The 12,227-nt window shown below is 38.3% G+C and overlaps 1 protein-coding gene and 1 pseudogene across 1 annotated transcript; one reads left to right on the top strand and one right to left on the bottom strand.

Annotated features, from left to right (window-relative positions):
- Positions 1 to 4,076: 4,076 nt before the first annotated feature.
- Positions 4,077 to 7,784, top strand: LOC103702080. The gene is made up of 2 exons (XM_008784368.4): positions 4,077 to 4,305; positions 5,521 to 7,784. The coding sequence occupies exon 2, from the start codon at positions 5,709 to 5,711 to the stop codon at positions 7,353 to 7,355; it is 1,647 nt and encodes a 548-aa protein (XP_008782590.2). The 5' UTR covers positions 4,077 to 4,305; positions 5,521 to 5,708; the 3' UTR covers positions 7,356 to 7,784.
- A 2,462-nt stretch (positions 7,785 to 10,246) lies between these two features.
- On the bottom strand, positions 10,247 to 11,537 carry LOC120110330 (annotated as a pseudogene).
- Between the last annotated feature and the right edge of the window lie 690 nt (positions 11,538 to 12,227).

The raw sequence follows: 12,227 nt of genomic DNA, 5'->3' as shown, positions 1-12,227 counted from the left end.
CAATTCCGTTTTTCTATTTATGGAAAAGGATGAACCGTTTCCCATCCCGATATTTGGGATAGGGATATTTTAAAATGCATTGATCGAGATGCTAAGACGATGACAAGATGGTCCCATCCTGATGCCTACCCCATCAAAATACCTCGCCCGATATCTTATCTGAATTTGAAATTCATGTGTTAAAAGAGCTCAAGTAACTATTTGGTGTTTTAATGGTTACATAGAATAGTTGAAGCCTTTTATGGTGAAACCACTGACCTAAAACCTCAGTTTTGTATATAAAAGTTAAAAATGATGCCATACTATAGCCTAAAAAAATCGAAGTCAAAAAATGATGGCATGTTACAGCTTAGAAAATATCTGTCCCAAACCCACCTCACTTACCGAGGGCTCAACAAAATTCTTAATCACTTTTAACCAAATAATTTGAGCATTAAATGCAATAACTAAAGCCAGATATTAGCTATAGGTAATTGCTAATTCTAGATACCTCGTATAACTTTTAAAGAATTATATCTTTTTTGAATTGGACAGCAAAGATTCCACATAGATCACCTAAGCCGTTAACCATGACCTACTATCTTTACATTATTTATGCATAAAAAAAAATATGATTTGATGACTCTTGATTTATATATAAAAAAACTGAGTGCATAATGAAGCGTAAACGTGAATGGAGCAAAAGAATTCTATTAGATTTTTTTTTTGCTAGAGCGGGTAATTCATACCTGACGAGTACGAATGCATCCAAGAAAATCAGAAAACAGAATAATTCGGAGCGCCCAGGGGCCCATAAGGTATTCCCAACATGGTTGGCCATATAAGCGACCATCTAATCCGCACCCCTATTAACTTCACGAAATACATGCTTAGTCTGAAAGGCTCCTCCATTCTTTTTTATTGTCTAAATATCTCGAAGCAATTGGGGGTTGTCATCGACATCCAATCCGCAGCCCTATTAATTCACTGCTCTAGCTGTTGAGCTGATGTAGCCGTCATCCTTGACGAACACGCCGGAAAGTCAACACCACGATGGAAGTGGGTGGTGGTGGGGCCCGGATTCTTCTTTCGTAGAGCCAGCAAAATTTGACCTTACAGTTTGGAGCTCGTTATGGAGACTTAAGCAGGAAATGTTTTTCCAATATAATAAATGTTTTTTCTGCTTGTCATTACATCTTGCTCTCAAAGCCGCGGCATGCACAAAATTAATAATTTGGACACGGAACAAGCAATACCGTCTTGCTATCCACCTCGTCAATCTCCTTTTACAAAGTCTCTCTATTCAACTCACTTACAAGAGAGCACATTTGCTCTGGATCTGTATTGATTTATTTTGTTCTTGGTTCGGCTGATTGATGCTTGCTCTAGTTGGTGAGCATGAACTAGGTGAATTGGTTTTCATAAAGGTTGACTTATGCTCAACCTAACCTTTAAAATATAATCATTAAAGTTGAACCGGACCGATTTGAGGGACGAGAGAATCGGTGAACTAGAACCCTAGACAATCCAATTTTCCTATAAGATCAGAAATACAGGTTAATTGATCAAAAAGTACCAAAAATATGTTTGAACTAGTGGAGAACCATTGAGTTGCATGGTTTTTGTAAGACTGATGAATCAAGCATGCAAGAATCGATGAATTAGAACCTTGGCCTATCCACTTTTTGCTATAAGATCGAGAATGCATTTGAAGTGGTTCAAAACCGCAATTTAAGTTGAATATACATACATACTCATTTTAATTTTTTTTTATATTCTTAAAATTTATTATTTAAAATGTTGAAAATACCAATAAGTCTTATTTAGTTTGTTACATCATATATTTTTTTATTTTTAAAATTAAATGATTCACTTTTCTATTTATGGTACAAGTAAAGACTATTATATGATGTTGAACAATGTAATTTATAAAGCAGTATATAAATAAAATTAATATAATGATATACTAGTTTTATATATTTTATTTTTTATATGTAAATCTAATCATCAACTGACCTAATAGTTGGACTGATTACCTGATGATGCAGATTCTTGACCATGTGATCCGATCGGGAAAAAAAGAAGAATTTTTTCAACCTACTCAATTCGAATCTTTGAAAAAAAATTTTAAAAATGGATGAAAAATTGGTGAAAATAGGGTTTAGATCCCCTTTGTTTCATTAACTATCATAAAAGTGAGGTTTGCCCTTGCATAATTTAGATCGGATTTCTCTTTTAATTCTAATAGAATTTACTTTTCTAAAATAGTTATGATTAGTAAAAATGAACACAAAAAAGCTAAAATCCTATAGGACGTAAATCTTGACTCTTACATCAACTTTTTCTTCTATCACTCCACGTAATTCTTTTCGGATTGGAACATATGTCCAATTAAAAAAAAAAATTGAAAAGAAAGTTTTTGGTTTGACAGGTCTATTTTGGGCCCAAACGATGGAATTTGGATCTGATCGCTACGGGCACGGCCCTCTTTGGAGACATTATATAACTAAGTTATGATCTTCGAATGGCGCATGATTTGGATTTTTGATGTGATGGATCTCACTCTTAGATCCTATCCAATTCCATCTATAGTGGCCAAAGTGGTCTATATTAAATCTAGTGATCCTTCTGAATCACTAAGTTGGTCTTTGGTTCGGATTTAAGAATTATACTTGAAAGTAGTATCTCATAATATGGTACAAGTTTTTCTGCATTAGTTTTCTTAAGACAGCCTTTATGATAATAAATCTTGATGGCAATCCTCTAAAGTTGTTTGCAAGGGATGCTAAACTAGATAGCCTAGGGGATAAGTTTGACATTAGAAACTCATATAAATAGCCATATGATTTGTGGTCACTAAAATTAGAGTGGATAAATCTCATACTATTGTAGCGAGAGGATTTCAATCCATTTGATTAGCACATCCCACTAAAGCACTTGTATTAAGAAAAGTTTGGCTGAGCTTTTCTCTGCTTGCATGAGGAAGATATATATAGTGATATTCAGGGTTTGTTGTTAGCACAGTTAATCAATTGGCTGATATATTTACCCAGGCCTAAAGGTTCCCTTAACTTTGATCCAAGTTCAACATACTCATGCACCATTTTGCTTGAGGGGGTGTTAATTACAACATATCATCTATTAACACCACCAAATCGACTTCACCAATCACATCTGTTAATCCTAATGAAATTTACTCCTATTTTAGAGGAAACAAATAATGACATAGAAGAAAACAAACTATGGCATATATTTGCTTATGAGAGAGGAAATAAACAATAGCATACAAAGAAATAAACCACGGCATATATTGTTTTATGATAAAATAAATAAATAATTGCATACAACTAAACAAATTATGTCTTTTTTTTCTCACGTTGTTGTATGGTTGAACAATCCTTGTAATTATAGTAATATTTTTATCATATCACTATAATTATGCCTATAATTGTACAACCAATAAAGATTTTTTTTTGTGTGCTCCCGCGTGCTTTTAATATATATATATATATATCCCCCACCAGTTTAATGCTGTTGACTTATTCCATTTATCCTTTTCCTCTTCTACCAACTCTTAATTTTTTTCAATACAGTGTTGATTTTTAGGGTGGCGAACACTTTTTTTCCCCTAAATGTTGATGATGATGGTGATGATCGGCTCCTATTATTTAAAAATTAAGGGAAAAAAAAGAGAGGAAAAGACTGGAAATCACGTGGCAGCGGTGGATCAACCGTTCCAACGGCTGCAAACAAGTGTTCTCAACCGTCTAGAAGCTCAGTTTTTTCACGACACACGTCATCATGATGCCGTAATTGGGCCGCAGTTTGGTAAATCCAAGTCGTGGGCTGAACGGCCACCGGCCTCAACTCGGCAGCGGACCGTGTGCGCCGGGTTAGAAAGTTCCACTGACGACCATTTCTGCCCCTTTTGTCAAATGACAAACTAAAAAATGAATGCATTCCCCTCTCTGAGTCTCAACCGGCTTCTCTGACTTCTTCTTGTCTCCCTTCACACTCCGAAGCCTTTTATAGACTTCATTTCCAGGCGCGAGGAAGAAAGCAAGATTTGACCAAATTATTGGATCTTACGATACTCTGTCAACAAAATAATCTAGGTGGACTATGGAAACACAAATGTAGAAATAGAATGGCCTTTGAGTCACCAGATGCCCCTTTCACCTAGCCTTCTCTGTATGTTCATATATAGATGAAAGAAATATTTCCAAACACCTTCTTCACCTTTTTCTGTGTTCTCCTGACGCTGGAAACTAGGGAACCAAAGGCAAGAGGATGCATTTCCAATCTCCCCTCAACCTATGAAATGAGGTATTGCTGCTGGCTTATCCCCTTCGATGAACTTAGTAGCTGAAATCAAATGTTTTTCCTTTCCTCAAAAAGTTTATTGAACTTTGATCTAGTTTCCTTCCATTACTGCTTCTTCCTACTAGCTTTTATTGCAAATGCAGACTTAGTACCCTCAAAAGAAAGAGATGAGTGCAGGTTTAGAATTCTGGCTTACGCTGCTGGAGGTTTTGGATGTCATATTATCATGAGCTTGCCTTTCTTGTTTATGGAATTAAAATATATTTGTAGAAATCAAACTGGTGGTCATTTTTAATTTCTTTTTTCTTAAAAAGAGTAGATCTTTCAGTTAATCATCATGTATGATAAAAAATGTAAATGTTCTTTGCCTTGTGCTTCAGTTAATCATCAGTTAATCCAAATTACTCTTATATTTTTCTGCTTTACTTCATTGGGGAGATTTGGTCGAGTCATATAGATAGCGCTGAACACAGTTTAGTTGGCTGATGTCCATGAAATAAAAATATTAGCATGTCAGTGTTTTTTTATGCATTAACAATCTATATGAGATCCAAGCGGAACAACAAGGGTATCCAGAATATTTTATATGTCCTAGAATTTTCCAAGCGGATGCTGAAAGACTTTATTGCATAAGAGGAGGAAAATGGAAAAATTAAAGTTTTAACAGGAAAGCGAGAATAGGATTGATGAACAGGGGAGGAGACAGAAGAAATTATCTAATGGAAGAGGAAAAAGAAAGAGAAATGCAACGTAATGAAAAAGAGGAAAACGAGAGAGATTCCGTGTGGAACAAGCAAGAAAAGAAGAGGATGGCAAGCAAAAGGGATATAAAATAGATGGAAACAAGCATAAGAAACAAGGTGAAGACTGAAGGGAACATTTATTCAAGGGGTTTCAATTATTCATAAACTAATTTGTAGTTGGCTAATAGAAAAAACTGGTGGTTTTTCTCAAATACTAAACTCTCGGAAGGTGGATTAAACAGTAGCTGTTATTAAAGTTGGATGATATCTGTGAAAAAATGTGATGATGATTCTTGAAATATGGTGAAATCATACCTTGAAAGCTGACCTCAACTGTTTCTAGGTAGAAGGAAAAAAAGAAAGTTGAGTTAAACCAAAATTTAGATCTTATTTTATTCTCCTGGTGTAGATTTTAAATAGTAGATAATCTAGCTTTCAAATTGTACTAATAGATTCTATTCTCGAGTTCCTGCAGGTAATTCAGACACCAGTCAGCTAAGTTAAAATATTTGCCGTTTGAAGCCATCAACAAAGATAAAGTGACACTCAACTTTGCGTGATTGCTCCCTGCTTAGCACTCGAGATAATAGATTATATCTATCGAGAGAGCTAGGTAGACATTTGAAAGAGATCCAAGTATTGGGTATCAATTATAAAGGCACAATGATCTCAAATGAGAATGGAGAGCACAAAGATGAAATCCAGGAGGAACTGGAGAGAGGAACAACAGGCACCAGAATGAGGCTTGTGGATTACATCCCCATCTACATTCCGACAGTTGAGAAGGGACTCTTGGATCAGAGCCACCAGAAGAAAAGATTTCTAGATTTTCTAAGAGCCCATCCATCCAAAGATTGGTTTCTTAGGTCTGGTTTTGTCGGTAGACTGTCTCCTTTCTCCTTCGTAAGGCGAAATGGAACCCCAGGTCATGAGTCCTCTCCTCCTGATCCAGCTCCTGGCGGTGCCCGACGGCGTTTCCGTGTGCCATTTGTCAGGAAAATCAACTGGGCAGCTTTGATCAGATACTTCAAGAAATGGATAAAGAATCCTGCGAACATGGCTCTTCTTATTTGGTTGATCTTTGTTGCTGCGGGCCTCATCATTCTTGGTCTGCTCATGCTTGGAATACTAGATGGAGCAATACCAAGTAGCTCCCAAAGAAAGAGATGGACCGAAATCGTCAATCAAATACTAAATGCACTCTTTACAATTATGTGTTTATATCAACATCCAAAATTGTTCCACCAGCTAGTTCTTCTATTCAGGTGGGGATCGCCCGACAAGGTGGAGCTAAGGAAAATCTACTGCAAGGATGGAGCGCAGCGACCTCATGAAAGGGCTCATATGATGCTAGTTGTGATCCTCCTCCATCTCACTTGTTTTGCTCAGTATGTCATGTGTGGCCTTTACTGGGGTTACACAAGGAAGACCCGACCGGACTGGGCACTAAATCTCTGCATTGGAGTAGGAATTGCAGCACCAGTTATTGCTGGTGTGTATACTGTTTATAGCCCTTTAGGTCGAAGATACGGCGAGTCCGAAACCGAAGAAGAATCTCAGCATCAGGCAGCCACAACTACCCAACCAGATGATTCTGAACTGAAGATATTTAGCAGAAGGGTTGTGGTAACTAGTCCGGAGTGGATTGGGGGACTATTTGATTGCTGGGATGACCTCACCGTATGCTATCTTTCCTTCTTCTGTACCTTCTGTGTCTTTGGGTGGAACATGGAAAGGCTTGGGTTCGGCAATATGTATGTTCATATAGTCACTTTTATACTACTCCTCATTGCTCCTTTCTGGGTCTTTAATGTGTCTGCCCTCAATGTCCACGATGATACCATTAAGTACATAGTGGCGATATCCGGCATAGTGCTGTGTTTCTTTGGGCTACTCTATGGAGGATTTTGGAGGATTCAGATGAGGAAGAGGTTCAAACTTCCAGCCAATCCTTTCTGTTGTGGCTATCCATCGGTGACTGATTGCATGCAGTGGCTCTTCTGCTGGTCATGCTCACTAGCTCAGGAGGTGAGGACAGGAAATTTTTATGATATTGAGGATGAGAGCTTTTATCAGAAGGTTACCGGTGAGGACGGTCGACAAGTCCTGGTTCCTTTGCCCCGGGAAGGCGGGTCTGGAATGCGTAGCTACTCTTGCCCACCCAAAATTGAGCCAGCTAATCTACAAATGTCTAGTGATATATCAACAGATGCTAGGATTTCAATTACCCTTGAGAGATCATCTACATCCGGGAAGGTTTATGCAATGAGACCACCTCTTCCACCACTAATTCAACTAGAAGACAGCTAGCTTCAGAAGAAATAATGGCTTTGGAAGCAAATGGTCGGGCAAAAACATCAGAGTTAGCTCCTATGCGAGGTATGAGAACAGATCTTCCTCTTTGCAGTACAACTTTTGGAAGTTCAATAATCTCGCAAATCTTTAAAACATGTCATAGTTCCTTTATTATTAATATATCGATATAAGATGGATTTGTAAGTTATTATTTGCATTTGGTTGGAGACTACACTTGTAAACTTTATGTTAGTCTCAAATCAATTATCATACAATCTTTTTTTGGGGGAAAAGCATAGAATAGATCACTTGGATCACAACTACACTTTTTCTGCTTGTAATAACCGTATACCATTATCCGACTGCTGGCACTCCATTTTTCAATAATTCAACAGACAATGGAAGAAGTTTGAGAATTGATTTTTTTTATATATTTTTTCTGAAGTCACTTCCTGTTATGTCTTCATTCATCATTATATAGTTTAAAATTTCTGTTGCGACTTCAAATAGATGCCCTGTTAAGAAGTTCAATTCATGAAACATAGCATCTCAGTATACTTAGTAGCTTACAGAAACATAATTAATCCACAGCCTACATGACATGTACTGCTAAACCTAGTGTGTGCTGCTCATATTTTCAGCTCGTTGATATTTTAAACTCATTTCTTCATGTAATGTATCAAAATAATTATGGCTAGGATAACTTCAGACATTTATTCTTCCCTCTCATGCTGAGAATTTGGCTTGTCTAGTGACTAACCTTCCCCTCATGCTTTGAGAGCACGCAGTTGAAAGTATTTCAGTAGTCTTTTGGGGTAAAGAAACATGATAAATTGCGGGCAAAATAGAGGATGGTACATTCTTCTGCTCTTGTTTTAATTAAAACACTTGTCTGATTGCTTTTCATAAAACCTAGTTTGGAAAAGCTGATAGGATAGCAAACCTAGTATGAGCTTTCTAAGGGACCCTCTCTTGTTCTACATAAAATGCTTCTATATTTTTTTTGGTAAAACTGGATCTTTATTAAATCATCCTTGAATAAATAAAATGAATTTTTATATTTATTGAATGAAAATAAAACAGAACCAAACAGCCCCACATCATGAAAATATTCCATTAGAAGATCACAAAGAAATCAAGGTACTGGAGTCTCGAAAAAGAGCAGTGTTGGGGCCATAATTTGTGTTCTTATACCTTAATGACTTGAAGCAATGTACTAAAGAGTGATCTTAGATGGGATATACGACGAGTTGCGAAATGGATAAAAGGGAAGGCAAAATCTAGAGAGAGTAGGGGGTGAGGGAAGAAAAGGTGAATGAGTTGGGATAACGTAGCGGTCATCATTCATCAACCATCAGTCAGAAATCTCTTTTTGAGAAAATAAGCCACAAATTCTCAATGATGGGAAATATATAAGTGCAGTCATATCATGAAACAAAGATAACACAATACCATCATTGTTTAGATATAATATGAGAAAGATTGCTCGTATCACAAACATGCATGAAAGATTAGGAGGCATATGGGTAGCAAATAAATTTCTGGAAGGTGGAAAAACAGGTTGTTTATAGCTAAAACAATATTATAAAGTCTTCCAGGGAGCACAAAAAGGTAATATTTCCAATAATACTTTTAAAGAAGGTCACATAAAAGTACAAATATCCTGTTCTTTCTCCATTTCTTTTGTCCGACGAGCAGAAACCAAATTCTTAAATGCACATAGAGATGCCTATGGTAACACATTAAAGAAGGCACATGAAAGTGCAGGAGTTGATGTAGTTCATTGAAAGTATAACATGTACATCTCGACTGTCAAACCTTAATCCATAGCAGCATCTTGTGTGATAGAAATCAAACACGTAAATGGACACAGATATACCTATGGTGATGCATTAAAGATGGCACATGAAGGTATAGGAGACGATGTAGCTCATCGAACTATAACACAAACTTGATATCAAGCCATGATCTATATCAGCGAGATTTCGAACAGAAATTTTCTTCCCTTTTTTCTAACGAAGTTTTCAAAAAGAAACAAAATTCACGAAATGTACATAGATGATAGAACATGGTAAAGAATATTAATTAACAAACTGAGCTGCTCGCTTGGAAACCAAATACAGATTGCATAATGAAAACCAATATTCTATGGGGCAGAGACTTCACAATTGCTTTGTTGAAGCAGCGTCAGAGAAGACCATGTCTCCTCTGGTACGTTTTATGCAACAGACCAAGTCGGGCGTAAATGGGCCTCAAACAGATGCTCGAACGATGCTTTTGATGGGCTCTTCAGGCCCAAGATTGACTCCCGAATTGACGGGTTAGTTGAATTCGTCTGCTTTAGTGTCCTGTGATGGTTTGTTGGATTGCTGGTGCTATAAATTTATAATGGATTAATTCGGATACCGTTCGATTAAATTAAGTTTTAATGTTTGGATGAGGTGTTTGGTAAGGTGAGGTATGCATTATGTCACCTTATTCCATTTTTTTATAAGCAGCTCAAGTTATAATATTCAAGTAATTGCCCATGTTAGCAGTAAAAGGCTACAAATGGGTCGGATTGACTCGTGACACGACCTGACCCACTTACACAGTTACACCCAACTTGACCCGTTTTGGAGGACCCGTGGGCTCGGCCGGGTTCTAAAATTGGACCCATTCCATTTTTTCAGATCGGATTTGGGTTTACTGAATTTAGACCCGACCCGACCCATTTGAAATTTGGATAATTTTGAATTTTCAATCCTACAACTGGCCCCGACCCAACCCGACCCGAATTTGTAAAATTATTTGGGCCCGCGGCCCGCAGTCTACGGGAGTGAAAACAAGTCATGTTAAGGCCCGACCCAAGCTCTGTATCCTTGTGAAAATTGAAATCGCGCTCAAGCCCAAAGCCAAGCAGACGTTTATAAAATAGAAAGCGAGGTTGCGAGGCATATAACTCGCAACTCACAAGGATTTCCAGTACCGTGGAGGCGACTCGGGCGAGGGGGAGGGACGGCGACAGGGACATGGCCGGCTTGGGAGGACATGAGGGCTTTGGAGGCGGGGAGGCCAATCTCCCTGGCGCTGGCCTTCATGGCAGGGAGGGCGGCTTTGATGAGGTGAAAGAGCCCATGAGGTTGACCTCCACCATGAAGCAGACCTCCTCTAGCAACTGGGCTTCTAACTCTTGGGGCACGAACACACCCTGGTTGCAGATGAGAACGTCGACGGGGCTGACCTCCTTGAAGGCCCAAGCTACAGCAATAGGTCCCGGACGTCGGCGGCGAGGGCGACGGCATTGATGCCAATGGCGAGTTAGATGGCATTGTAGACCTCCGGAGGTGGGTGGGGTTGCACGCGAGGATGGAGATGCAAGTGCCCCTGGCGGCGATGCGGTGGGCAAGGGCGAGGCCAATGCTGCTAGACCCGCTGGTGATGAGGATGTGGCGGCCCTTCATGGGGATCTAGATGCGTCGTGGGCGGACGACGGTGGCCAGGAGGACGAGATGGAGGGCGGCGAAGGGGACGACGAGGAGAAAGAGTAGGAAGAGGGAAGCCAAGGAAGGATTGATCGAAAGAAGAAGAAATTTCCAAACAAACAAACATACAATAGCATTTTGGCTACTAAAACTCTCGTGCACTCCACTGGCAATTGAATTGCTACTTTAATTGCCGGTCCCTATGCTTCCCCTTCACATGGAAGTTTCGATACTGCAATTAACTACTTTAGTTACCACCCTTTTCCCATCTCTCCTCACACGGAAATTTTAACACTGCCCTTCACACACGCACTTCGGAAATCCGAACTGGATTCAAATTATTTTGGGTTGGGTCTGGGTTATGCATGGACCGATCTGGTCCGATTTTTTATTGGGTTGGGTCTAGGTCCAAAATTAGAACACGAACAAGGAACTGAATTGGGTCGGGGTCATTCATGATCCGATCCGACCCGACTCATTTGCACCAGTAGTAGCAGTAATTCAATGGGTAGGAAACAAAATGAGGTGGAGCATCACCAACACACTTGGGTTACCATAATGGGAGGAACACAACCACGATATCCACGCATGCTTCCACTGACAATCGTGCCTCTAGATCCAGCTTTTCTAATCTTGATAATTTGAGTCCACTGATCAAGTGGACGTTCTTTTCCAAACTTTTCCTCGTACTCCCAAATCTGATGTCCCAACCCCTCCCACCATAATCTCCCATATTGGCAGACAGCCGGTGACTATAGAGAGAAAAAAAGAAAATTGGAAAGGATGATTTGCTAAACCAAGACTGCATAAAGATGAATCAAGGTATTTAGATCTCTATACGTAGGTTATCTTGGTGAGTAGCCAAGACCCAGATGAACTAAGGTTGTAAATAAAAATTTTGAAATGTCTTCATCAATTAAAAAAAATGAAAGAACCAAGATTTTTCGAAATCTCAATTGATATTTTCAAGATCATGGTCAATATGAATAGACCTAGATTAAAAATTATACCTATATTTTAATTTTGAGATTTATTGATTGAAACATCTTATGTAAGGAGGCAAAAAAAAGTGACAAAGATGTCAACCTATATAAATATATCACTTCGACCAATATCTTGGATTTTATCTATTTATATCGGCTTAGATAATAGATCAAAGATTTTTACTTCGATCATATTTGGATGTACCTGATGCCAATACAAAACAAGATCTCAATCAAGATGAAAACCTTGAGTTGAATGTGTATATTGTCCACACTTATGATATATCCCTTAAAGCAAGTTGAAACCTATTTGGTGTTTGGACGGTATGACTTAGCATATATCAAACATTCAAAAATTTGACACAATCTATTCATCATAATTTGAACTATACACATGTTTATAAATATAAAATTTCAAATATTTTAGAAATAATCATCTA

The sequence above is a fragment of the Phoenix dactylifera genome, chromosome 3 (assembly GCF_009389715.1).
Source record: "Phoenix dactylifera cultivar Barhee BC4 chromosome 3, palm_55x_up_171113_PBpolish2nd_filt_p, whole genome shotgun sequence".
NCBI lineage: Eukaryota > Viridiplantae > Streptophyta > Magnoliopsida > Arecales > Arecaceae > Phoenix > Phoenix dactylifera.
The sequence above is the reverse complement of the archived record's forward strand: the minus strand, read 5'-3'. Positions and strand labels throughout refer to the sequence as shown.

Bases quoted from the DNA above. Each gene is read 5' to 3' on its own strand.
- LOC103702080 (XM_008784368.4), top strand. From the start codon at position 5,709: ATGATCTCAAATGAGAATGGAGAGCACAAAGATGAAATCCAGGAGGAA.